Genomic DNA, 27047 nt, shown 5'->3' on the forward strand with positions numbered 1-27047 from the left:
TATTGCTCGCAAAGGAACTTGGGTTCTTTATTTCCTTGCAATAGGATGGAATAGAATCCTATAGGGACATGACCAAAGGCTTCACATTTTATGCCTCCCTTCAGTCACTCCCCAGCATCAGGGCTTGCTCACTCTTCACTTATGATTTTGGTGTGAACCTCCCGGCTCTTCACCCGCAGCTTGTTGACCTGGGACTCAGCGATGTCAGCCCGCTCCTCGGCTTCCTCCAGCTCGTGCTGGATCTTCCGGAATTTGGATAGATTTGTGTTGGACTGTTCCTCCTGAGAATAAAAACAGAATTGTGATAAACCCATGCTGCAATCTTTCTAAGCTCTGTAGTCGGCAGAAGCAGAATTTGGCATCAACAGAGAAGTAAAAATCTTACCCTTTCTGAGATCCTGCTTACCACTGAAATTAATTTTATGATTCGAGATTGGTATCCCAAAATTATGTCATTCCAATTTTGTAACCAAAATATCTTTTTGTAAGGATCTTATTTGTGTGTGTGTGTGTGTGTGTGTGTGTGTGTGTGTGTGTGTGTGTGTGTGTGTGTGTGTGTACGTATGTATGTATGTCGGTCTGTTTTCATTTGTGTATGCAGACACTCTTGATGACCAGAAGAGGGCGTTGGATCTCCCGGAATCTGGAGTTACAGGTTGTTAGCTGCCTGGCATGTGTGCTGGGAACCAAACTCAGATCCTCTAAGAGAAACAAGCACTCTTAATGACTGGACCATCACTTCAGCCCTGACAACCAAAATATCTGAATGGACATGTGCCATGAATAAAGCAAGGAAGAAAAAAAATCAGAGAAGTCAAGAACATAAACAAGGCCAGCTGGTTAATTCTAGCTGTTTGGTGATAATTGTTAACTGAAATTAGTGATTCCTTGTCATATTAAGGATGATTTAATAGTCATTTAAACATTAAAATGTCCATTGAAGTTTACTATAGATTATATCGACACAAAGTGATTATTTCCTCCTGCTTTTGATATAACAGTTATATTGCCAGATCCCTGAATAAGATGTTACATTGTAGGACTTAAGCCTATTTATCCACTGATAGACAATTCCTTCAGTTAAGTGTGGGTTTTAGTGTGGAGTGGGTTTTAGTATTAGTCATGTATCCGTGCTGTGGCTGCAGTCAGGAGTAAGGATGCCTTCATTTCTGCCCGCTGTCCTCCCTTGGACGGGTTTTGGTATGAGGGTTATGCGAGCTTTGTAATGTGAATTGGAATGCTTTGCCTCTTTTCTCCTGCTCTTGAACAGCTTCCACAGCTGGGGATTATCTGTCCCTTGAAATTTTGAAAGACCTATCCAGACCTGGGTCCATTTCAATAGTAATTCCGAAGTGACTCCTTTGCCCGACTTGGTAACTCATGTTCTCCAGAAAAAAAATAATCAGTGTCTTTGTGACCTGAGCTCTTTGAATGGGTTTAATATATTACACTAAAAACACTCCTCTGTGTACAAGGCATGTTTCCCTTTTTATTAGTGACATGCTATTTGCATTTCCTCTCATTTTCTTCATTAAGCTAGCTATAAATGTATTTGTTTTATTAATTCTCCCGAAGTTATCAGGTATTATTAAAATGTCAAATTAGAAAACAGCATACTCAAATCAGTTAATTACTACCTTTATTTTAACAGAACTTCTTGCTTCCATTTGTGTTATGAGTATTAATTTCTAGATTGGATATGAATTTATTCATTTATTTTTATTTTTGATTAATGCTAAAAGCCTACAAAGCAATAAATTAACCCTCTAAACAGCTTTAGCTGTGTTCCATATATTTGTAAAAATCACATCTTCCTTGTAATTTTATTTATAATAAATAATTATCTGGTAATCATGCTTTTCTAATGTCTATGTTAGCCCAAGAGTTATTTTTACTTTTACTTTCTATTTTATGTGTGCAGATATTTTGCCTGAATGTATATCTGTGAACCACTTGTTTGGCTGATGCCTGTGGAGGCCAGAAGAGGGTGTCAGATCCCCTGGAACTGAAGTTGCAGATGGTTATGGGTGCTGGGAATTGAACACAGGTCCCCTGGAAGAGTAGCCAGTCCTCTTCACTGCTGAGCTGTCTCTCCAGCCCCCAAGAATCATTTTTAAGTTTGCTTATTAACAGCTATGTGTCTGGGAATTTCTGCTTATACTTCTTATATCCATATCACTTCATCCAACCATAGCCCTCAAGAACAGCCTTATTATTTCTGTTTTTAATTTGGGGGGATTTCTTTGGAAGTTGGGGTTTTCCCTTAAAATCAAGCTATTGAAACAATAAGCAAAGAAGTACAAAGATGTACAAAGCCCTGAAGTACAGAGTCTGTACAGCAAATGCTTCTTTACTAATGAGGCAGTAAATCAAATTCTTCAGTAGCTTTTCTCAATTCTAGGACTTCACTATTCCCTCTCCTAAGGATACTCCTAAGGATACTCACAGCCTCCTCGGCTTGTCTCTTGTAAGATTTCACTTTTGCCTGGAGTTTATCCACCAAATCCTGAAGTCTGAGAATATTTTTTCGGTCTTCTTCTGTCTGCAAGATTGTTAAGAACCACAAGGCATTACTCCCAAAGCAAGTGCTGTTACTGTGTCTCACACATATCTGAAGGGGGCTTCCTTGCTACTAAGGCCCACTGCCTACCTGGTAAGTGAGCTCCTTCACCCGCCTCTCGTGTTTGCGCAGACCTTTGACGGCCTCCACATTCCGCTTCTGCTCACTCTCAACCTCGCCCTCCAGTTCACGAACCTATAAAAGGGAAAGCTCTGAGGAATTTTGATCCAATGAGGCACTGGAAGCACACAGAAATGGACAAACATAGGGACCCACCCTGGCCTCCAGTTTCTGGATCTGCTTCTTGCCGCCCTTCAGTGCCAGCTGTTCAGCCTCATCCAGACGCAGCTGCAGGTCCTTCACCGTCTGCTCCATGTTCTTCTTCATCCGCTCCAGGTGGGCGCTGGTGTCCTGCTCCTTCTTCAACTCCTCTGCCATCATGGCAGCCTTATTAGGAAATCAAGAAAGCTATTGATATCAGGAGGTCTCACTGCTCACTCTGCAAAAATGTGACTCTACTCACGTCAGTGATGGCTTTCTTGGCCTTCTCTTCTGCATTGCGGGCTTCCTGGACAATGTCCTCCATCTCTCCCTGAATTTGGGAAATGTCTGTTTCCAGCTTCTTCTTGGTGTTGATGAGGCTGGTGTTCTGGTTAAAAATAAGTGTTACACTTTCTATGCTATCAAAGTACTTAGTGGTAGTTATTTCTTGAAAAACATAAGATAATAATTTGTAAGTAAAAGAAATGCCCTTTAACATTAAAGAATTCTGTTACATACCACAGTTATAAATAGAAAAGGATAGAAATGTTGCAGAATAGTCAGCATTTTCATGTGCATTAGAAGTAGATGAATCAGCTTTATGATTTTATAATTGTTATCTGCCAATCAGACTATCCATGCACATAAATAATATTACAACAGATGTTTGCAACATGCCATTTCTTCACAATAAAAATGTCAATGTTGATAGTAAGGGTGAATAGATATAAATAGGCACCCTTAAAATGTTCTAGGGAGAAAATCAATAACAATTGCTAACATAAAACAGTGAGAGATTTCCCAGTAACACAGTGAAATTTGGCAGAAGTTAAAACCTGGCTGTTATAGTAAAAGTTCAGGCTTTTATATTCTGAGATGTTTAAGTGTTTACTGCTGGGAGGTCTTTGTACAAAACCCTACCTGGGTGTGCAGGAGCTGCACGCGCTCACTGGCATCCAGCAGCTCCTGCTCTGCAATCTTCCTGCTCCTCTCTGTCTGCTCCAGTGTGGCCCGCAGCTCCTCAATCTCAGCCTGCAGCAGGTTGGCTCTGCGCTCAACCATGGCCAGCTGTTCCTTCAGGTCCTCCTGGCCTCGGAGAGCATCATCCAGGTGCAGCTGGGTATCCTGTGCAATAAACAATCAATGAGACACCATGTCCTCGGGCTGAGTCACCCCACTCATCTGGGGCCATCTCTTGGTGCCACCTACCTTGAGGATGCCCTGTGTGTTCCTATAATTTCTCAGGGCCTCAGCAGCCATGCGGTTGGAGTGGTTCAGCTGGATTTCCATCTCATTGAGGTCTCCCTCCATCTTCTTCTTGATCCTGATGGCGTCATTCCTGCTCCTGATCTCTGCGTCCAGAGTGCTCTGCATGGATTCCACAACTCTAATGTGGTTTCTCTTGAGCTGGTCGATCTCCTCATCCTTCTCAGCAATCTTCCTGTCAATCTCAGACTTGACTTGGTTCAGCTCCAGCTGGATGCGCAGGATCTTTCCCTCTTCATGCTCCAGAGATGCCTTAAGGACAGCAAGAGGCGACATCAGCAAACCACAAAGAAGCATGCTGGAGTGTTGCCACACACAGAGAATTGTGTGCCGCACATCTGTTTACTCGCCCTGTAGGTGGACTCAATTCTTCCCGGAAATGTTGATTGGCCAAGCATGCAGCCTGTACCTCTGCTTCCTCTAAAGCAGCCTGAAGTTCACATTTCTCTTGCTCTACTTGCTTCTTTATTTTCTCCAGTTCGTGAATACGCTTTCCTCCTTCTGCGATCTGCTCAGTGAGGTCGGAAATCTCCTCTGTTAATGGGAGTGGAAAACAGGTAAGAATATGGACAAAGCATGACAGAGAAGAGATACCTCTCAGTCACGGGTACTGTTGAGAGAGAAAGGGCCTCACGTTGTAAGTTCTTATTCTCTCGCTTCAGGGTTTCGAGTTGATCCAGAGACTCCTCGTAGGCATTCTTCATCTTGAAGAGCTCAGTGCCAAGGGAGCGGGACTCCTTCTGGGATGCCTCCAGCTCGGCATGTGTTTCCTCGTATTTCTGCTTCCACTCTGCCAGGATCTGGAAAACTGAGAGCAGTGAGCTGCTGTGAAGGAGAAGGGAAGGTATGCAGAGCAAAGAGAGGATGCTTCAGGAATCACCTTGTCGAAGTTTCTCTGCTTCTTGTCCAGGGCAGCGCAGGCCGCGTTGGTCCTCTCCACATCCAGCATGAGGTCCTCCACCTCATTCTGCAGCCGCTGCTTCGTCTTCTCCAGGGAAGCACACTTGGCGTTCACGGCTTCCACGTGCTCCTCAGCTGCCTGCAGACGCTGAGCCAGCTTCTTCCTTGAAGATTAAAGTTTCAGGGAGAAGAAACCATATGAAACAGATGAAGCCTCACCATATTGAAGAATATCGGAAGCTCCATATTAATGCTATTCATTCATCCATTTAACAAGAGTCACTGGGGGCCTCTTAAGAACCAGACATGATTATACAGCAGTGGACAAGATAAATGCCACCCGTTTTGTGAAGCTCACAGACAAGTGAGAGAAATCAACAAGCAGTCAAGTCTGAAGTTTCTTAATAACACCGATAGGATGCAAGTGCAGTGATGAGAAATAAACCATGGTGGTCGGAGGGCAAGAACTCTAGCCGTTTAGGGAAGGTCTTGCTAAGAACCCAGAGTGAACTAGTTAGTGAGAGACCTACAAGGACTGTTGCTTACAGAGGGACCAGTTAGTACAGAAGCAGCAATGGACTTGCGGCACTTGGCAAAGAGCAGCAAGCTCCGTGGTTAGCAATTATTCGTTATTCTTTGCTACCTTAACTGTTAAGTCAGTGGGGCAGGGATATGTTCATCCTGTTGGGGGATTATTACGATAGTCTGGAAAACAGAAGCTGGTCTGCAATGTTCTGGCATGGGTGTGTAAAGTTTCCTGTACCATTCTCTCCCAAATGTGCACATACTTGGCCTCCTCGAGCTCCTCCGTGCGCTGGATGGCGTCCGTCTCATATTTGGTCCTCCACTGGGCCACCTCACTGTTGGCCTTGGACAGCGCCCTCTGCAGCTCAGCCTTGGATTCCTGCTCCTCCTCATACTGCTCCCGCAGCAGGTCACAGTCATGGCGGGAGGATTGCAGGGCGTGGGCCAGCGCGTTCTTGGCCTATGGAGACGGTCACACCTTCATTGTACTAGATAGTTAAGTACTCAGTCCCCTTAAAATTGATGGAGCTATCTCTTTTTAGGGTCAGCCACCAGCCTTAGATCGGTCATCACCTTTACTTCCTCTTCAAGCTGCCTCTTTAACTCCTCAATCTGTTGGGTAAATGCTTGTTTCCCCCTTGATAACTGAGACACCAGCGCTTCCTTCTCATCAAGCTGCCGTGAAAATTCACCTGGGAAACAGAAGAAACAGCGCTGCTATTCTCTAAGTGAAGAACATATTCTGAAGCCCATCTGAGAAGTAAATTTAACTCTCAGCACCCCAGGTTGAGAGTTCGGATGATTAAATTATCTGCTAACATTTTCAGACTCTGTGCAAACACTCTAGGTCTTCTAATGAAACTTTCCTAGCAATCCAGATGAATAAATACAGTTTAAATTCCTTTTCCCTCTCCATAGTGAAATCTTTCTTGTACAACGTTACGCAAAATTTGGTACTGACTGTCAAAACAAGTACCTAATATATCTACTTCTACAGATGCACGCATGTGCTCATTTGTGTGTGTGTGTGTGTGTGTGTGTGTGTGTGTGTGTGTGTGTGTGTGTGTGTGATTGCTATAGTATACATGTGGAAGTCAGGGGACAACTTTATGGAGTCAGGGCTCCCCTCCCACCTTTATATGGGATCTGGAGATTGAACTCAGCACTCCAGGCTTGTGAGGCTTTATCCACTGAGCCTCCTTGAAGACCCTTCAGAGATGATTGAGAGACGGGCATGTGCATTGCCCCATTCCAAGAGTTAGTTCATGCTGAGCTAAACAAAAGGACACGAAAGACTGGGGAAGTAACTTCATGGCAGACTACTTGCTTAGCATGTATGAGGCCCTGGGTTTGATTCCCTGAGCTGCAAAATAGGAATAGCAACAACAAAAAATACAGGCTGAGACAGAAGCCCTGGGCTCCTGTTGGAGTGATTTCTGATCCCAACAACTGCTCTGTAGATAAATCCTCATGACCTTTCTGGATTAGAGCTTGAACTAGTCATGACCTTGGATGCAGGCTGAGCCTGAGCCTTCCGGTGAATCACCCATGTTCTCAGTTACTTATATTAGGTGCTTACATCACCAGGTGATTTTATTCTTAACTATCTCATCTCTATGCTCAGACACCATCGAGATGGAGATTTACCAGATTCGGTCTGCAAGCGTCCCCTCTGGGTCGTCAGGTCATTGATCAGCCGCTGCTGTTCTTCTTCCTTGGATTTGAGTTCGCTCACCTGGTCCTCCAGGGTGCGGCACAGCTTCTCTAAGTTTCCCTGAGAGAAAGGAGGGGGGATGACAATGCTTGGAGAGAATAAGCACTGTTGTATCTAGTTTTTCTGCAAAGGAGAACAATATTGGTTTGAACAAATAAGTCAAATTATCCTATAAATTAGATAATCTAGGCAACGCCTTTCCTTTTATTGAAGTAAAATTATAAAGCTATGTGCAATAGTAATATAAAAATTTGAAGATTAGATTCTGATTTGATGACTCTCTAAGAATTATATAGTCTGTTCTCTAAGAGGATATTAAAAACACTTCACTGCTTTTACATATACTAGAACATGGCCATATAGTAAAAAATATGAGAGACCTGTTCCATCCAGCTGGAAACCTGGATGGAGAACACAGGGAATCTGTACTCAAATCACCTATTAGCAATGTGATGGTCTGATGTGTTTGCCTTCTTTGAATCCCATGTCTTGGTATGTAAAACTTGTATCATTTCTCACCTTTCTGTATTACTGCAAATGACAAATGACTTGATGTATGAGAAGTGCCCTATGCAAACTGGCCTATCCATATAGATTAGCATCATTAATATCAATTTTCCAGCCATGTACCTTGGCCTTAGACACTGTCTCTACGTTACTGGCGAGGTCATCGATCTCCATCTTCATCTCGCTCTTCTCCTTCTCCAGCTTCTGCTTGACACGCTGCAGGTTGTCAATCTGCTCCCCAAGCTCAGCCACGCTGTCTGCGTGCTTCTTCCTCAGGGTGGCTGCTGTGGCTTCATGCTGCAGGGTGGCCTCCTCCAGGTCCCTGCGCATCTTCTGGAACTCAGCCTCTCTCTTCTTGTTCATCTCGATCTGGGCTGAAGTGGCCCCACCGGCTTCTTCCAGCCTCTCACTGATCTCCTCCAGTTCCCGGGAGAGGTCAGAGCGCTGCTTCTCTGCTTTGGCTCTGGAGGCCCTCTCTGCCTCGATTTCCTCCTCCAGCTCCTCAATGCGGGCCTGGGGGTGGTGGAAAGTACAGACTCAGCTTCTTGGGTCAGTCATTTTTTTTCCGATGAGTTAGACTGATGAAAGCCATTTACTTACTTGCAACTCCTTGATCTTCTTCTGCAGTTGAATACCAACTGCCTGCTCATCTTCAATCTTGCTCTGCAGATTGCTCATTTCAAACTCTTTCCTTAAAGGAGAAACAATAGATAGAAATTCTGTTCATTGCCAACACTGTAAGCAAAGCCCTAAGCAGTTCTTTCATGCTTACTTTTTGAGCCTTTCGTCAAGCTGCTGTTTCTCATTTTCAATATCCATGATGGACTCCTGGGCTAACTTCAAGTCACCCTCAAGTTTCCTCTTGGCTCTTTCTAGGTCCATGCGAAGTTTCTTTTCTTGCTCCAAGGACCCTTCAAGCTAAGTGAATATAGTGTTGCATCAAAAGGAGTGCATAGTTTCCTTTAGAAGGAAATCATTCCCTTGATAATACACAACTTACATCATCTACTTGCTGTTCAAGCTTGATTTTGGCTTTGGTCAGGGTGTTGACTTTGTCCTCCTCTGCCTGCAGGTCATCCAGAGTCTGCTGATGGGCCTCTTGGAGGGCCTTCTTTTCCTTGGTCAGCTTGGCGATAGTTTCATCCAGGCCTGCCATCTCCTCTGTGAGGTTTTTCACCTTAGGAAGCAAAGATGCTTTGCATTACATGTTATGTTTTAATAGATTGGCTCTTATGTTTTACTTGATAATCTAAAAGGGTCATAATTTTCCATGTATATATCTCATACCTTGTTCTCTGTGGCATGCTTCTCCTTCTCAACCTTGGCCAGTGTGAGCTCAAGGTCGTCGATGTCTTTCTTCAGCTCTGAGCACTCATCCTCCAGCTTCCTCTTCTTGGCGGTCAGCTCAGCGTTGATCTCCTCCTCATCCTCAGCTCTCTCTGTCACCTCCTTGATTTTGGCCTCCAGCTGGATTTTGGTTTTGATCAGCTGGTCGCATCGTTCCTCTGCATCAGCCAAGCCTTCAGCTTCCTGGAATTGGCAATACAATCAATATTAGGAAGAAAGAACAAATGTATTTCTATGATAAAACTTTAATTTCCTTAGGTTGGTCTATTGGGTATTTTATGTTCATTTATTTATGTTCTCAAGGACTTTTGTTTCATAAACCACCTACTGTGTGCAATGCATTTTGCATATGTGCAAAAAAGAAACTATGTTGTTTTCCTTTCCTTTATGACAGTATGTTTTATAATAGATGAGAACAGTCATCTCTCAAAGGCTGATATTAATCTAAAACATAATTCATAATTTTAGACATCAAACACATTGTTCTATGGTGCTTTCATGAAATTAGTTTTCAAGTTGGCCCTTGAGAGATAGGTAGGTGTGGAAGTGTGTAGGAATCAGCTTACAGTAGAAACAGCAGGGGGCAGATGGGGAAACATTTGTGCAGACAAAGTACAAAGTGCTACAGGTGCAGATATATTTTTCTTTGTGATACTGCAGAATGGCCCTACTTAAGATGCCCTGAATTCAAACTGAGGTGTAAAGTATTAAAATAAAATTTCTTGTAACCTGTTTTTTCCCAATTAAGGAGAATTGGGAGGACAGAAAATGAGAAACACGGAATATATATGTATATATATATATGTGTGTGTGTGTGTGTGTGTGTGTGTGTGTGTGTGTGTGTATATATATATATATATATATATATATATATATATATATATATGCACTAATGATCCTCAGCCATCACCCTTTGACTGCCTAAGAGTGTGGACAGGATCTGAGTAACTATCTAGGGAGCATAGAAAGAAACTGGATGCATATTTGAAGAAAGCAGAAAGAAGACCACCTCTGTAAGCCTGGAGGAGTTATTACACTGCCCCAACTTGACAGAAGAGACCAATCTTAATAGGATATTTATATGCCAGGTGATGAGTAACGTTTAACCCAAATAGTCCTATAAATTACATTCCCAGTACAATGAAGTATTTGTAAGATGGCTGACCCAGAAGCAAGCAGTTAGTAAATTTGATGGAATAAAGGATGGGTGAAAGCACACCAGCTTAGATTCAAAGATAGAATTGTAGGTGTGATACAATAGGTCTCTGCCCATGGAGATGGAAGAAATAACAAGCATGAATTTTTGAGGTCAATAACAAACAGTAATTCATTACAGCCTGATGCAGTAGAACACTGTGACCCATCAGCTGTCTATATGGTAATATGAGGCCAGTGGATGTCAAGATGTTGTTCAAGGAAGTTTTAAAGGAAAAAAATCTCTCTCCATGTTGTCTTCGTTTTAATATATTATTTGGGATTGAATTGTGTTAATCACTTTTGAGGACTGTCTTCAAGCTGAAAAGAAGCCACAATTCCTACAGACTGATGAAATTGTTTAGACTGGAAGACGACAGTTCTACCTCCTTGTCACAGCACTGTGTGTGTTCATTGGGCAGTGAGAGAAACGTGACCATTTGGAGTCTTTAACCATCTCTCTACATTGAGTGTCTCCCTGTCAATTATACATCTCAGTTATTATGGCCAGAGTGCTAGCACTTAATTCTGATTAGTGAGACCCAAAATAGAGCCCCTTACAAACTTACAGCTTGAACTTGGAGTTGCAAATCATTTTTTTCTTTTAACAGTGACACCATCTTTTCTTCCAGTTCTTTCCTCTTTGCCTCTGACTTGGCAAGGTCATCTTTGGTTTTCTGGAACTCCTCCTTCATGGTGGCCATCTCCTTCTCTGTCTCTGCACTCTTCAGGAGAGGCTTGATCTTGAAGAAGAGCTTCATCCAAGGCCAGTGCTTAACATTCATGAAGGCTCGGATGTTGTACTGGATGCAGAAGATGGACTCCCTGAAAATGCAGTGGTTACTAATTAGATACTGTGTGGATGATGAGGTGAGAGTAAAACTCTGGAGTGAGGGTTGGAGGTTCTGTCCCCCTCCATCCCACCCTGTTCTTCACTTGCATTCAACCTTGCAGATTAGAAACATTATATCTCATGGTGATGGTCAAGAACTTGTAACCATCCACTTCTCTACATCATTGCATCTCAAACTTGGACATGGTTAAGAATCACCTGAAGAGATTATTAAAACATACTGACTCTTGAATTCAACTTTCAGAAATTCAGACTTGGGGTATTTCAATGGACATGAAATTTCACATTTTTAATAAGGTCACAAAAGTTACCAATGACACAAATTGAGGACTTCCCTTTGGGAGGCATTGCTGTTCGTCAGTGCTTCAAATACTCTCTCTAAGATAGCAGAAGGCAGTAGAAGGGGCCATGGCCCTTGATAGAGGTGGTGTGGGAGACTTCAAAAGTCAGATTTCTTTGACAGTCTCTAGTTTTACATTTTTAGTGTTGTGAAGTTTGCATTATACTTTATGGTGCTACATTTGCCTTAATCTAGGTTATTTAAAAATCATTAACCACCATGTATAGGTACCTAGCCAAACACAACATCATGACAAGTAATAAAAGTTGTCTCATGTAACTTGTGTATGTTTGAATACAGACTTGTTTATATGTGTGGATGTACAGGTGCCATGTGACATGCTTCTCATTACTGGTCCTGAGACAGGCTCTGTCATCTTTTGGTTCTTCCCCTCCATCAATTAGACTACCAGGAAGTCAACTCCTTTAATGACACGGTCGTAACTTTCTGTGAAAACTTCTTCACAAATACCCTATTATAAATTACAATAGTTCAATGATAGAAATGATCCAACTGAAGAAATAGTTTTCTATACTATGTAAAACCATTTTCTGGAACTACTATACATTTCAAGGTCCCTATTTAATGATCTGTCTAATAAAACGGTGCCATAACTAAATAAGGATAAAAATTCATCTCTGCCTACTCATTGGTATATTTTCTCCTGTTAGATAAAGAACTATCTATGTTCGATACTCCTCAACTCCTCACCCAAACACTCAGAATGTGTTCAGTGCTGACAGACCTTAAGTTCTCTCCCACTTTCCCATGGAAGTTTTATTTATTCCTTCTTGCTTTGGTCTTCTTGTCACAGCTAAGGCCTAACTGTCAGCCACCTTGAGTGTATTTCTGAAGACACAAGATGTGAATCAACTATACATTTTCATACCTTCTCTCTACCATCTTCTGGTACTCCACTCTTGCCAAGAACCCCCTGCACATGGCCTGGGTCCGGGTAATCAGCTGGGCCAACTTGTCATCTCTCATCTCCTCTAGGAGCCCCAGAAGACCAGCTTTGAAGAACACCTGTGTGTGGACAATGTTGAAGATCAGAAACTTCATACAAAATTCAAATGGCAGGAAGACATGAGGCTGAATTTTGAGAGGATTACCTTGGTGTGACCAAACTTATACTGAGTGTGGTCAATGTCGATGGAGCCAAGGAGCTTCTCAGAAGCCTTCTTGCTATCAATGAATTGTCCCTCGGGGATGGCACTTGCATTTAGCACCTTGTATCTGTTAAAGTAAGTGTAATTTGTAAAGATTTGTCTTACAAACAGTAGCCAAATTCTAAATGATTTATTTAAAATTCAAAGCTTTTTATAATTATTGTTCTTTATTCACAACAGATATTATTTGCATGGTTTTTCAACCTATTGGCTATATATTTCTAATCCATTGTGCCTGCCTTTATAGTTGCAATCTCTCTTTCTCTCTCTCTCTCTCTCTCTCATTCTAGCCAGAGTCTCTCTACATATAGCCACGGCTGTCCTAGAACTCACTATGTAGACTAGAATAGCCTCAAATCACAGAGATACACCTTCCTCTGCTTCCCAGGTGCTGGGATTAAAGGTGTACACCACCATATCCATCCAGTTCCTTTATTTTTTAATCAGACCCTGTCCTCAAGGATTGTATAATTTTGTTCACATTTAGGAGTAAATGGCCTATGCAATATAATGTGTTATCTTTGTTTGATAAATTTGCTTTAATGGAAGATCATAAGTCCAGGAAATCCGCTTTTTTAAATTAATGAATATATTAATTAACACTATTTTTTTTTTTTTTTTGGTTTTTCGAGACAGGGTTTCTCTGTGTAGCTTTGCGCCTTTCCTGGAACTCACTTGGTAGCCCAGGCTGGCCTCAAACTCACAGAGATCCGCCTGGCTCTGCCTCCCGAGTGCTGGGATTAAAGGCGTGCGCCACCACCGCCTGGCTAATTAACACTATTAACTAAAGAAAAAAATCTATGAATTTGAGAAGGAAAAGGGGAGGGGAAACATGGGAGGAGCTGGAGGGAAGAAAGGAAAATGGGAAATGATGTCACGATATTTTAATAGTAAAAAATAATAAGGAATACAGTAGATGATGTTTTTGGTGTGAGAAATGATCCCATCAGCCTAAGAGCAAACTTTGGATGCCCTTCGGTCTGGAGTACTGCTATTCTCTGTCAACTTAACCATCTCTAGACTTAGAGGAGACCAGTGCCCTGCAGCTGCCACACAGAACTCATTCTCGAATCTCAAGATCAGCTTATCAGGGAGGAGAAAAAAGATCTAACCAAGGAGCTGTCGCCACGACATGCCCCCTCTTATTCTGGGGGATACTGGGAAGCTCTTCTGTGAGAGAGAACTGAAATCAAACAAATTAAGAAGGTGACCTATTTGTAGTTAGCTCTACATGTGACATCCCAATCCAGTGACTTATTAGCTTTGACTTTAAGCAAGTAATTTGGTCTCTCTGAACCCTTCATTTGTCCAGAAAACGAGGTCATAGTAGTTCTTTTCTCAACTGTGCCATGGTGAGGGTTAAACGACATTAAGTAGTGAAAAGGTGTAGCTCTCCTAATTACTGAGGCCAGGGGACATATCTATGAGCCTTAGTGAATCTAGTGAACATTTTGCACAGCACTTAACACATACTTTTTTGTGGGGTGTTTCTTTGCTTGTTTGTCTTTTTGGGTTTTTTTTTTTTTTTTGAGTTAGAGTTTCCTTGTGTAGCCCTGGCTGTCCTGGAACTTGCTCTGGAGACCAGGTTGACCTCGAACTCACAGATTTCCACCTGTCTCTTCCTCCCAAGTGCTGGCATGAGCCAGTACTGCCCAGCTCACATAGTATCTTTTTTAAAGTTTTATAAGACTCAAAATCTTTCGTTCTTGTGTGGTCAATGAAAAACATTAGAGGCACACTTTTCACTAAATTGCTTTGCTTACATCAAACTTGTTTATACTAAACATCAAAGGCACATCATAATTAGGAGAGCCTGACCTCTGCTTGAAGTCTGCATAGAGGATCCTGCTGGGGAACCCCTTCCGGCAGATGCGGATGCCTTCCAGCACCCCGTTACACCTGAGCTGGTGCAGGACCAGTTCATGCTCCATGGCACCTGGAAATACATGTTTATTTCACAGCAGAACACAACAAAGGACACGTGGCAGTCACGCCTTGTGCTTTCCCTCTAGAGATTCTTACCGGGAGTCTTGGTTTCATTGGGGATGATGCACCGCACAAAATGTGGGTGGGTGCTCCTGAGGTTGGTCATCAGCTTGTTCAAGTTCTCCTGTAAGGTCAGGAAACCATTGTCAGACTATCAGCAGAGGGATGAGCAGTCAGTGATAGCTGTAAAATCAACCTGTGGCTTGGGTTGACTGACTGCATAACTGGTTTTCTTTCTTTTATTTAGTGTGTGTGTGTGTGTGTGTGTGTGTGTGTGTGTGTGTGTGTGTGTGTGTTTTGTATGTGTGTATTCATGCATGTATACCACTCCTGTGGAGCGTTAGGCCAACCTTGGGTGTCAGTCCATAAATGCCTTCTACCTAGTGGCTGAGACAGGGTCTCTCATTGGACTAGAACATTGCCACCTTGGCCAGAGCTTGGGGACTTAGGATCCTCTAAGGATTCATCTATCTCTGCCTCTTGCCATTGGTAGGACTGTAGAGGTACACCACCATACCGGTTTTTATTTTTATGTGGGTTTTGAGAATCTGAACTCAGACCTCCAGACCTACAGGACAAGCACTTCACTCACTGAGCCCCCTGCTGTTGGCACAGGAGGGCCAGCTTTCAATCAAAGAAGACCTTTATCACTTCTGCTGAGATGCTCTTCCTCAGTCCATCTTCCCAAATTCTTGTTGGCAGGAGGGATGTATGTTAAGAAGGCTGGCATATGTTTCTTCTCACTCTACATCAGCACTGCCCTGCTTTCCTCCTTGACCTTTGGTCACCCAACCATATTTACCTATTAGATGGTGCCTTCATCTTTTACTAAATTCTACGGTTCTTCAATAAGGAAATGAAATTCTGTACCATATTTGGACCTTGGACTTTTTTTTCAGCTCCATCGATAAGGTAATAACCTTATAACTTGGTGTTGACCTCTGATTGGATCAGTAACAACTGTATCTTATTAGCTTCTTTGTAGGTTAGCTGCTAGGTTGCATTAATTTTATTTGTTTTGATGTTGGTTTAGTTTGGGGCTTGCTGTCTTTATTATATTCTCACAGTGTATCCCAGACTGTTTTCTAATTTTCAGTCCTCCTGATTCTGCCTCCCAAGTCCAGGCTTACAGGAGTGCAGCACCATGACTGACAGCTTCTTTAGTCTTACTGACGTTTTCTTACTCTTGCTGTACATGGCTTTGGTCCTCGTCACCCAACTAGATTCTGAATGGTGGACCATTAAGTTCTGTAAGGTTTCCTAAGAGGTCCCCTCATTCTATGATGGCTTAGCATGAGAGGTGAGATAAGCTAATGTCTGAATGACTTAAATCTCTCCCATTTCATATTAACAGAAGTTGTAAATGTCAGCCCTTTTCTAATGTCTCCTGGAAAGTGTGATCTCATACTTCTGAAGCCAAATTCCTAAGGTAATTGGAGGTGTCACAGTTTGTTCTTACTCTGAACAGGGCAGACACGGTCTGGAAAGAAGACCCCTTCTTCTTAGCACCTTTCTTCGCAGCTCCACCGCCACTGGCCTCTGAAGACAGAAAAGATAGCATCATTCAAACACAGTCTTGAGTCAGGGGCCTCCATCCTGCTGATTCCTTTGCTTTCAATGCTCAAGAGGAACTTTCCTCACTCCAGGAACTTTCTCCCACCACACTGACCCTCTTGAAACCTTGTTTTTTTCAACTAAGTTCACACCCACTGTTCTGTGATTCATTATCTTTGTGGAGGTGATGTGAATAGCAGTCACGTAATAATGAAGAGGTGGACCTTCTGATACTAATTCTTAGCACACAGTGACTTCAAAAATCATCAGTAGAAACTAGCACTAAAAGGCAGAATTCGGTCACTATATTGTCTTTAATATCTCCAGATGCTTCACCTTCATTAGAATGGGAGAGTAGGAGAGAATTACAGAACCCCAGGCTTTTCATTGGTTGAGAATCAGAGAGTTCCTTTCTGGCCATTATGATAAGGTCCCTGTCAGGAAGGAGGTGAGTAGCTTACTACTCAAGGAATGAGGGGTTTGGCATGCCACCCTTCTGCTGAGGCTATCTCACCAGCCTCAAACTAATAGCTCAGTTGTAATATTTATAGAAAGTTAAGGCTTAAAGGCCTCACCTGCTTCAGCAGTTTGAGCGCCAGAGAAGAGGTAAGCTAGAGTTTTCACTGAAGACTTCTGGTACAGCCCCACCACGGTCTCATTCAGGGGGTCCTTGTTCTTGTCCAGCCAACCAGTGATGTTGTAGTCCACGGTGCCCGCATAATGAATGAGGGAGAAGTGGGCTTCGGCCTTGCCTTTGACCACCTTAGGTTTCTGGAAGTTGGCAGACTTTCCAAGATGCTGTTCATACAGCTTGTTCTTGAAGGAGGTGTCTGTCGCTTTGGGGAACATGCACTCCTCTTCCAGGATGGAGAAGATGCCCATCGGCTGGATTGAAGGTGAGACAAAGGCATCTGAGTAACCATGAGCAGTGGAGTACATGGGAAGGGCGCTCAGAGCAGACGGAGTAGGATACCTTCTCGATGAGCTCGATGCAGGCAGCCAGGTCCATCCCGAAGTCAATGAACGTCCACTCAATGCCTTCCTTCTTGTACTCCTCCTGCTCCAGCACGAACATGTGGTGGTTGAAAAACTGTTGCAGTTTCTCGTTGGTGAAGTTGATGCACAGCTGCTCCAGGCTGTTGAACTAAACAAGTAGATGTACTTATTTCTCTCTGAAATTAACTGGGCATTTTATTTACAATACTTTTTAGATGATCGTGTCAACCTCATTGGTCAGGAGAGTCTTTTTTTGTAATACAAAACAAGAAAGTATGGAAGGTTTGAGGCACATGGAAGTCTCTGTTTGTTGCTGTTTTATAGAAAGTCTTAAGTCAGCATTAATACTCTTTTCTTGAATTTGCTTAAATTTACACATTTTTTTCTGAGTTTCTACTTATTCTCCCTATGTTTATTCCAGTTGCCCCCATGTCTTCCAGGGGCCTCATCTAAGAGCAAATTCTCAGTCCTCAAAAAGCTGGTTCAGAGACTGCATTGCAGGAACACCACTGTGGTCAGAATTTCAAGTGACTGCAATTGTTATTTAGTACAAAAGGAAAACAGTAAACAAGACACAACAGGCCACGTATAATATAACAACACACATTTGTATCTTTAAGAACCCTACCAAATGTCAAATGAATTAGATGTACTGAGTAGAATTACATGCTTTTCCTTGCTTCTCTGTATTTTCCGTTAAAGCCAAGTTTTATTGTAATAATCAGAAAGAAGATAAACTTTTAAAAAGCTGTGAGCAGGAAAATGTATTTCATGATCAAATAGAAATTTTTATTTCATGATATGACATTAACAAGCATTAAATTTTAATTGCATTTAATTAATGATGATTCTAAGCCTTTCTCAGCCTTTATTATCTCCCTAAGTATTTCTCAGTGATTTCTGTACTCTCAGAGTGTATTACGTGTTACTAAGTTTCACTGTACTATTTAATATCAGCTTCCTTTATATCTTGGGGTTTTTAGTGCCCCTCCCGTTCCCCAATCAAACTTCTTCCGTCCTGCCATGAGTTGAAGGGTCTTCATTACATGTGTTGTTTGTCATTTGCTACAGGAAATGACAAGTAGGTGACAAGCAAATCTCCTTTCACATAACAGACAGTGACAAGATGGGTCCTAATACTTGGAAATTCTTAGCAATAGATTCATCGCTATGAAGATGCTCCATCAATCAAGCAACTCACATCAAAGATTTCAAAGCCAGCGATGTCCAAGACACCAATAAAGTACTGCCTGGGCTGCTTGGTGTCCAGCTGCTGGTTGATGCGGGTGACCATCCACAGGAACATCTTCTCGTACATGGCCTTGGCCAGGGCACCCACTGCGTTGGTTACCTTAAAAGATGAAGACAGAACTCTTGAAGTTATATGAGGAATGTACGATGCTTTCATCCCTTGTGGTGGCTTTTAACTATATACTTACCTGCTCTACAGTCTGGCCCTTGGTGACATACTCATTGCCAACCTTGACCCTGGGGTAGCAGAGGGCTTTGAGCAGGTCAGCAGAGTTCAGACCCTGAAGGTAGGCAGCCTTGTCAGCAACTAAAAGGAAGGGTGGATACAATGGTATTAGGGCCCAAAGAAGCCCATTTTCTTAAGAAAATGTAATCTTCATGCATGTTGCACAGTGTTTTCAGTATATTTTTAATAGTCTTGCCTATGTTCTCACAGAGTTCAAGACCTTGACTACCAAAAATCATGATCATGCTTTACACAGTATATTTTTTAATTGCTCTGTAAAGCTCAGATCTAAAATGTGAGTTTGCCTTCCTAGGAAAACTCAGAGTAACACATTAAGAACATGAGTTTCAGATGAAGCACGAAGTTAGGTGGAAGGTGCAACTACCTTCGGTGCCATCCGGCTCAGCCTGCTCCTCACGCTGCTTCTGCTTGAACTTCATGTTCCCATAATGCATCACGGCTCCCGTGAGCTTATAGATGGAGACCTTTTCATCATTGGTAAAGCCCAAAATGTCAATAGCACTCTGCCAACAAAATCAAGATGATAACTGTTAGGTTATGATCTGTTGTTTACAGCTCCTATTCCCATTCTTCCTTAGCTGGTCAAACTGAGGAAACCACATCAGCAGTACTGGAGGGAAGGGCATGGAAAGGATGCTCACTGGAGCAATGAAGTGATAGGTGTGTGTCACCTCACGGGTCAAAAGGAAGCCTCCAAGAAAAACACGACAAACCTCAGACACTTATTATTTTGAGAAGTCACACCTGGAAGTCAGCAAGGACTTTGGCAAACTCTGAGGTGAAATTGGTCAAAGCCTGTTGAGAGACAGCATCTAACCCCAGGGGCCCAGTGTTTGCTTAACACCCCCACCTCTTTCTTTGCTGTTTCTCCTGGAGGCTCTGAAGAGTTATCGGAGTGGACCACCTCTCTGCCCCTGCACAGTAATCCCTAGCATTGCTCTGTGTTCTACTTACATCTGTGGCCATCAGTTCTTCCTGGTCATCAATGCTGGCCACACTGATCTCCCCTTGGCTGACGAATGGGTAATCGTATGGGTTTGTGGTAATCAGTAGCATTTCTAAGCACATGGAAGAGAGCAAAGATGAGCACAGTCACTGTCTTCATCAAAGCAAGAGATTTCCAGATAGATTCTAAGAGAGTGAAAGATGATTGACGTGCACTAAATACCTCGAAGATGATTCCCTGTCACTGGCTAATTTTTAAACACTGTTACAATATAACAAATGGTATGCATGTATGAAATTTTCAAAGAATATAGATTACCTCATATTAGTATTTCTAGTGGCTAGTATTTAAAAATCAGAAATGAAAGCAGACTAAAGCCTCAAAGGGGAAGGGATATTATTAAGTAAATTTTGCCTATCTCTAGTGTGGAGCACTATGCAACCACCCATAATACTGCGGAGCAATATTAATAAGAAGAAACCATGACACACTCAGTAAATATATATAAATTACAGAAGTGTAACTATAACTTCAACTGTGTAAATTGTATGTATTTGTCTGCACATAATGATATAAGTATAGAAGGTAAGTAGAATGGTATTTGTCTAGGTGTTTATATGGTTATTTCATAGTGGAAATTGGAGATGGTTTTTCACTTTCCTTTCCTTTCTCAAGAATTTTTATGATAAGCAAATACAAATTTTAACCAACTTTCAAAGCTTCCCTTTTTTGATACTTGGGCTCAGCTCTGAGCTATATAAACAACCCCGTAAAGCTATTATTTTTAATGAAATAAAAAGAAAAAACTCAACAAAATTATGACATGGAGTATCAGAATGAGCACTGACAGGTGTTGTGTGGTGACTGGAGAGGAACTGACTGACATTCCTTACCAATCAGCTCTGGCTTCTTGTTGGATGTGATCTGATAAAAAATATGGTAGCTTCTCTCCGCCTTAAGCTGGAAAGTGACCCGGGACTTCTCTAGCAGATCTAGAAGAAAGCAGGAGAGCTGTAAAAACTGACACGGTGAGCAGGTTTGCTTTTCAACAGCTTGAGCGGTCCTAAGAACAGAATGGCGCTGCAGATCAGCACTCACATGTCTCGATGTCAGCGGATGCCAGTTTCCCCGTGGTGCCAAAGTGGATCCTGATGAATTTACCCTTGAAAGGAAAACTAACATGTCTACTTTGTTTTCAATAATATCAAATCACTGAAAATGTTCAAAACACTTGGAACATGACTGCTTTAATTTTAAACCATGTCAGAAACTATTTACAACAGGAATAAAATATCTATCTTCCATTTTACAAGTAGAAGGATTTTATCTTTGATTTAAGAATTTATGGATATAAATATAGGAGGTGATGCTGTGTTAATTAGCTTGAATTAATTAGCCTATAATGTATAAATATATTAAAACATCCCATTGTTTCTCATAAATAGATGCGGTTATTGATAATTAAAATTAAAAATAGAATATTTTGCAGTGTAAGTAATAACAATAACAATAAGAATAAGAAACATTCCAGAAAAGAGTCACATATCCTTTAGGCCAGAGTTTTTTGATCTGTGGAATAAGCCAAAGAAAACCACAGTATAATATACTGTGAATGAAAGATTCAAAGACAGCATCACGGACATCCTGCAGCAGATTTCAGCCAATGGACAGTGCCCGTCACAGTGTACAAGAGACTCACAAAGCGAGAGGAGTTGTCGTTCCTCACGGTCTTGGCATTCCCAAAGGCCTCCAGCAGGGGGTTGGCACTGATGATTTGATCTTCCAGGGTCCCCTGTAAGGGAAAGATCAGTCCTCACATCTCAGGCTCAGGGCTTTCTTGCCTAAGAGCCCCCAAAAGAGCCTGGACTCTGTGACAATCAGACTCACCTGCATTTTGCCAGAAGGCGCCTCCTCCTTCTTCTTGTCCCCAGTGACTGCGATTGTCGCAAAGTACTGGATGACACGCTTGGTGTTCACAGTCTTCCCGGCCCCGGATTCTCCGCTGTCAAATCAAAACAATCAGAGGAGGCTCCACATCCAGCAACTTTCCACAGCCGTGAAAAGAAGCATGAAAACCTACTTACGTGATCAGGATTGACTGATTCTCCCGGTCTGCAAAAGAAATTGCAGGCACTTAATGTCGTTTCGAACCCAATTGTGAATGACTAGAACAGTCCAAGGGTATGAAATTGATATTTCTCGGTTTAGCAGCCTTAGGGCCTGGTGCACACTGGCCTAACATCTTTCCAGTTCCCCTCTCCTCTGCTCCCCCTACTTAGCTCACATGCACCCCTTCACACCAAACCCAACCACTCTTACATCTTCCCAGAACATTTCATTCAAGGGGAGGGGTGGAATCCTGTGATGAAGAAAAATGCCTTGGTCTAAGGGGTGACTCCATGGCTGCATTTTCCTGAGGCACAAGTACTCTACCACTAAATCAATATCTAAACTAGCCCTGGCTTTTCCATCCCATTTTGATGACAACTTAAGTTAGTGACTCCTTCACGGTGGGCCAAAGGACTAATGAGACTTGGACATTGGAAATGTTTTGATGGATGAGGAGTAATAAGGGGGTAAAAGTAGAAGCTTTGACGGTATCATGGTTTCGTTGTGTTTTAAAAGGGAAGCAAGAATTTGTTCTGATGCTTTACTCTGCCTAATGAATTCTCCAGGCCCTTGCCAACGGGGCCACAGGTACATAAGATCAAGCTAGCTGAGAGAAACACCTGAGAGGTAGAGTCACAACCTAATGTCCTAACACCAGACACTCCTTAAAATCTGACTAGTTGGTTCTGGCAAAGGCAACACCCTCTGTACTGTTTGTCACAATCTATGACATGGAGGAGAAAAATCACGGAAGCCAAGTTTGTTCTCCTGCTTCTTGCCTTATGGTAATAGAGAACCAGTCTGTATGTGTGGCTGTGTCTATGTGTGCATGTATGTGTATCTGCACAGGGATGCTTGTATTTTTGTGTTTATAAGTCTCACACTGTCAATCTCTGTTGACTTTTAAACATTAAAGAGCTCATAAGCCTTCTATGCTATCTCACAGGAGCCTCTGAGAAGGGATCATCCTAAGGGATGTGATGTAATTGATTCAAGACTCTCTTTAGGGATCTGCGGGGGAGAAAGATTAGGTCCATACAAAATAGCCAAGCCACTCACCCGTCAGCATGAACTGGTAGGCGTTGTCAGAGATGGAGAAGATGTGGGGCGGGGCCTCCTGGCGCTTTTTGCCTCGGTAGGCTGCCACCACCTCAGGGTTGTACACCGGCAGCCACTTGTAGGGGTTGACAGTGACACAGAAGAGGCCCGAGTAGGTCTGTGTAAGGAAAGAGAGAATGACTACCCAAGAAGCCCTCTTGTCTGTGCAACTCACTTAGCTGGATTTTAAGAAAAAGAAGCACTTTCCATGAGTACATTTCTTCCCAGAATCAGCATGGAAGCCAATGGTTGTCAGATAGCAACATCTTTGAGGGAAATGACAGATTCAGAGTTCCTATTGCTTCCCTTGGCACTTATCATGGTTTTCCCACAGCAGGAGCATCAAAGTCATATCTGTCCATTTGATTTAGAGTGTGGACTTTAAAAAATGAGACATTTTTGTTGTTTGAAAGAAATGGGAATGTATTTCCTTTGCAGACTTGAGACAATTTGAATGTTTAAGAACATAAATTTGAACATAAATGTATTCAACAATAAGGGGTGATTGGGGACTTTGGAACATTTTGAGACAACATGATAAAAGCCCTTCAAAAACAAATGGGGCAGTATGTAGATGTAGCAGCATTGGGAAGCACTGTAAACTATTTTTGAGTTATAGAGTGACAGAGATCAAATAAATGCATCATGATTACCATGCAGGGATTTAAAAGATGTCTGTCAACTGGTTAAGGACTGGCACCCACCAGGAGCATAAATATCTGAACTGTGTGGATGTTGTCCCGCTGAATACCAGTAACAGCTAAACTGTATAAAAATACGAATATATAATATACGACACTCAAAATGTTTATTATGTGCTAGGAGATATGTTATGTGCCAGGACCCTGCAAGGCAGTCAGACTATAATATAAATAAGATGGTGTTCCTTGAGAAATTCCCAGGTAACACAGGAGATGGGAAAGTCAGTGAATGACCAGGAAAAACATAGTCAATGTGAATAAAAAAAAGGGGGGGATGTGAACAGCAGGACAAAGCCTGGAAGGGGTTCAAGGAGGGAAGGACCAGAACCAAATTATTGCTATGTGGGGAGAGAGTGAAAATGAACGGAATTTGTCCCTGAAAATTGTATTTTTAAATGTTACAGTGTGTTTATCTTTTCCTTCATTGAGATGATTCGGCAACAGCAATGGAGAGGGAAGGGAGGCCTGAGCATGTTTGATCAACACATCCGTGGTCAAGGCAGACAGCAAAGACTGTGGCCTTCCCTTGGGCGAGGAGATAAAGTGTTGCTTTCAGGATGCGCCTTACATTTGCAATAGTAACTAGTAATTCTGCTAGTGACTTCCAGGGACTAATAGATACTTGTGACACATTGGTGAGTCGGTGTGAGTGATGATGGACTTTTAGGGCACATGGTGATGACCGTAACAACCCCTGGTGGAGGGTCACTCACGTAGATCATCCAGGCTGCATAACGCTCTTTGAGGTTGTACAGCACTGCGGGTTCGTGCAGGTGGGTCATCATGGCCATGTCCTCGATCTTGTCGTACTTGGGAGGGTTCATGGGGAAAACCTGGTCTTCCTTCACCGTCAGGGTCTGGTAAACAGGAAATATAACTATCGGTGTCAAGGGAGTGACCAATCCTTCAGAATGCAGTGTAACGAGGCAGGTACAGCGTGGCAGGCTCTCTACTTACCGCTCCCGCTTCGGTTTTCACGGTCACCTTCCCTGCGTCTTTGCTCTGAATGGTGCCTTTGACGAAGGACTCCTTGGGCTCCGCCACAAAGACAGATGTTTTGGCGTCAAAAGGCCTATTCTGGGCCTCGATTCGCTCCTTTTCAGACTTTCGGAGGTAAGGAGCAGCCTCCCCGAAAACAGCCATCTCGGCGTCAGAACTCATGGCTGCTGAACTCACAGACTCTAAAGGAGATTAAAAAACAATAATAATAATAAAAATCATACAGTCTGCAATGCCCGGTATACCAGCAGGTTTTTTAAAAAATTATTATTATTTGATCTGTTTGACTATCTTCCCTGTATGTATGTGTGTACTTATGCATGTAATTGTAATATGCATGTGTATACCTGGTATCTGCAGAAGCCAGAAGGGAGTGTCAGATCCCTTGGAACTAGAGTTACAGATGGTTGTGAGGCACCGTATGGGTGCTGGGAACTGAGCTCGGGTCCTCAACGAGAGTAGCAAATGCTCTTAACCACTGAGGCTTTCTCCAGTCCAACCAGCAGATCTTCGCATTGTTTATTTCAGGGGCCCAGTAGTAAATGACGCTAGGCAGTTCTACTGCTACCAGGCTGCAGCTACTGAAGCAAACCTCACAAGAACAAAAATGCATGAGGTTGCAGGGATGTGTGCTCATTGGCCTCCAGCATTTCCCATCCTCTGAGACAGGCATCCTAGCTGGGGAACTAGGTTACAGGTAGAGTGATGATGCCAAGGATCGTGGGACCTTGGGTAAGTCTCTTGATCATTTTGAGCCTCGGTGGCTCCCTCCTTAGGGCAGGGATTATATAATACCAGCTTCTTTTCACTTTGAAGCCCTAAGGACAGGGTGGTGTAAAGTGGGAAAACCATGTTAAAATGCCTACTAAGTAATTGGAAAGGGTTCAGGCTATTACTTGCATATAAAATGTCATTTACTCTAACGTCACACATCTTTCTGGCCATGTAAGGTAAGATAACTTTATTTCCTCTTATAGAGATTCAGGCAAATTTACACAGAGTAGTTTTGGAAGACTTTTAATTTTGTTTCCCTCCCCCACCCCCTTTTGTTGGATGCTGGGTGGAGCTACTCCAGCATGATGTCTTTGCACACTAAACCAAGATCAACTCATGAAGGAGACAACCCACACCCACCCTCATCCTTGCACACCCACATGGCAGGGCTCCCAGGGCTCTCAGTTTCCTTGTACAGGACCTGAGACCTGGCAGCTTGTCCTTCACTACTTCTAGGTACAGGTAGCAGAACAATGGGAGGTGGGAACACCGAAATCCTGCTACAGTCACTGTGGGATCAAATACTTGCCCCTTGCTTAAATCTACCCCCTCAGTCTCCCTCTTCAGGATAGGGAGTAGTGATAGGGCTATGGAATACCTTATTTCCATATTGAAAAATTTGACTATGTTTTGGTTTTATAAGGTAACTTCTTCCAGGCCTATTAAAAAGTATTAAAGAACCATTGTTCTAAGAACTTCCTTTTTTATTTGTTAGAAATCATGTTTACTAAACGGCTTCTAATAGCAGGATATATTTTTACAAAACTCTGTGCCTTTCTACCAAGAAAATTTTAGTAGTTTTTTTTTTTTTCAGAGACAAAAAAAATCTATTAAATTGATTTTTGCTCACCTGTCCCAAGTCACTTTGCTACAAGTGTCCGAATCACCAATGCAGGGATGAAAGTCCTCCCTCCCTCCCTCCCCAGTCCCTTCCCTTAAAGGCAGTTGTTAGTTATTTCCTGAGTCAAGCACTTTCTCCAAGGATGCTAAGTGACAGGAAGCCAGAGGCTCTCCATCACACCTCCAGGGACTGGTTAGTGCCAACCTTACCTTATTGGTAAATGAGGAGCTGTGGCTGGGAAATAAGAGGGTCCTGTATGAGAAAAGAGGAAGCCACTCGATTAGTTGAGAGATGAAATCCCACTGGCTATGGAACGCTGAAGGCACCGGCATTCACAGATGTGAGAACGACGGAGCTGCAGCCCAGGCAGTGCCCAGTGTCCTTCTCCCACCTACCTTGGAGCTTTTTAAAGCAAGACGAGTCAGCCTTGTGCGGGACTCTTTTATATGGATAGCTATGGAAACAATGCAGCTGCCTCTTCTTTCTTAAGTCAAAAGGAATTGTCTGGCAAAAACCCTCCTGGCAATCTGGCGTCTCTGCATAATTCTCATTCATATTAAGAATGGTTGGATATAATTAGAAATATTTTTCTTATTGAGTATGTGGATAAATCTCCTATGGATAATTTGAGAAGATTCAGGCTGGTGGATAAAGACAGTGGCCAGCCAGCAGGATACCTGGCTGCCCTCACAGCTTCTTTTTGGCCCGCCAGGCACGCCATTCTTCCTAGCCTCGCATCACTTACGCATATTTCACATATTAAATGATATAAATAAAATGCATTTCTTTTAATTTTACAAGGCTTAATTTTTCACCTGTTAATCCTTTTTCTCCAGCCCAGCGAAAAATTAAGTTGCATGCATGTAACAATTGAAACACAGAGAAAAAAAAATCTTCTCTTTGTTTTCC

The 27047-nt window shown here is 42.6% G+C and overlaps 1 protein-coding gene across 2 annotated transcripts; it reads right to left on the reverse strand.

Moving 5' to 3' along the window:
• Positions 1 to 26645, reverse strand: LOC128121913 (myosin-2). 2 transcript variants are annotated; one of them, XM_052756992.1, is made up of 40 exons: positions 26534 to 26645; positions 26348 to 26390; positions 24482 to 24705; positions 24238 to 24381; positions 22785 to 22941; positions 21701 to 21728; positions 21504 to 21618; positions 21316 to 21408; positions 20715 to 20778; positions 20510 to 20608; positions 19625 to 19728; positions 19035 to 19173; positions 18612 to 18730; positions 18374 to 18523; positions 17150 to 17320; positions 16752 to 17061; positions 16082 to 16161; positions 14659 to 14746; positions 14455 to 14572; positions 12580 to 12703; positions 12357 to 12493; positions 10844 to 11099; positions 9021 to 9263; positions 8734 to 8910; positions 8506 to 8651; positions 8334 to 8424; positions 7857 to 8246; positions 7160 to 7286; positions 6086 to 6204; positions 5776 to 5972; positions 4968 to 5151; positions 4722 to 4887; positions 4497 to 4621; positions 4031 to 4339; positions 3743 to 3946; positions 3084 to 3209; positions 2837 to 3007; positions 2651 to 2755; positions 2447 to 2542; positions 1 to 281 (listed from the first exon to the last, which is right to left on the reverse strand). In XM_052756992.1, the coding sequence occupies exons 3-40, from the start codon at positions 24683 to 24685 to the stop codon at positions 129 to 131; spliced, it is 5829 nt and encodes a 1942-aa protein (XP_052612952.1). In that variant the 5' UTR covers positions 24686 to 24705; positions 26348 to 26390; positions 26534 to 26645; the 3' UTR covers positions 1 to 128. The 2 variants fall into 2 exon arrangements, with proteins under 2 accessions (XP_052612952.1, XP_052612951.1); XM_052756991.1 differs by lacking the exon at positions 26534 to 26645 and having other exon boundaries at positions 26348 to 26505.
• Between the last annotated feature and the right edge of the window lie 402 nt (positions 26646 to 27047).

This window comes from Peromyscus californicus, unplaced genomic scaffold, assembly GCF_007827085.1.
Source record: "Peromyscus californicus insignis strain IS unplaced genomic scaffold, ASM782708v3 Scaffold_3__1_contigs__length_106647218, whole genome shotgun sequence".
NCBI classification, from domain to species: domain Eukaryota; kingdom Metazoa; phylum Chordata; class Mammalia; order Rodentia; family Cricetidae; genus Peromyscus; species Peromyscus californicus.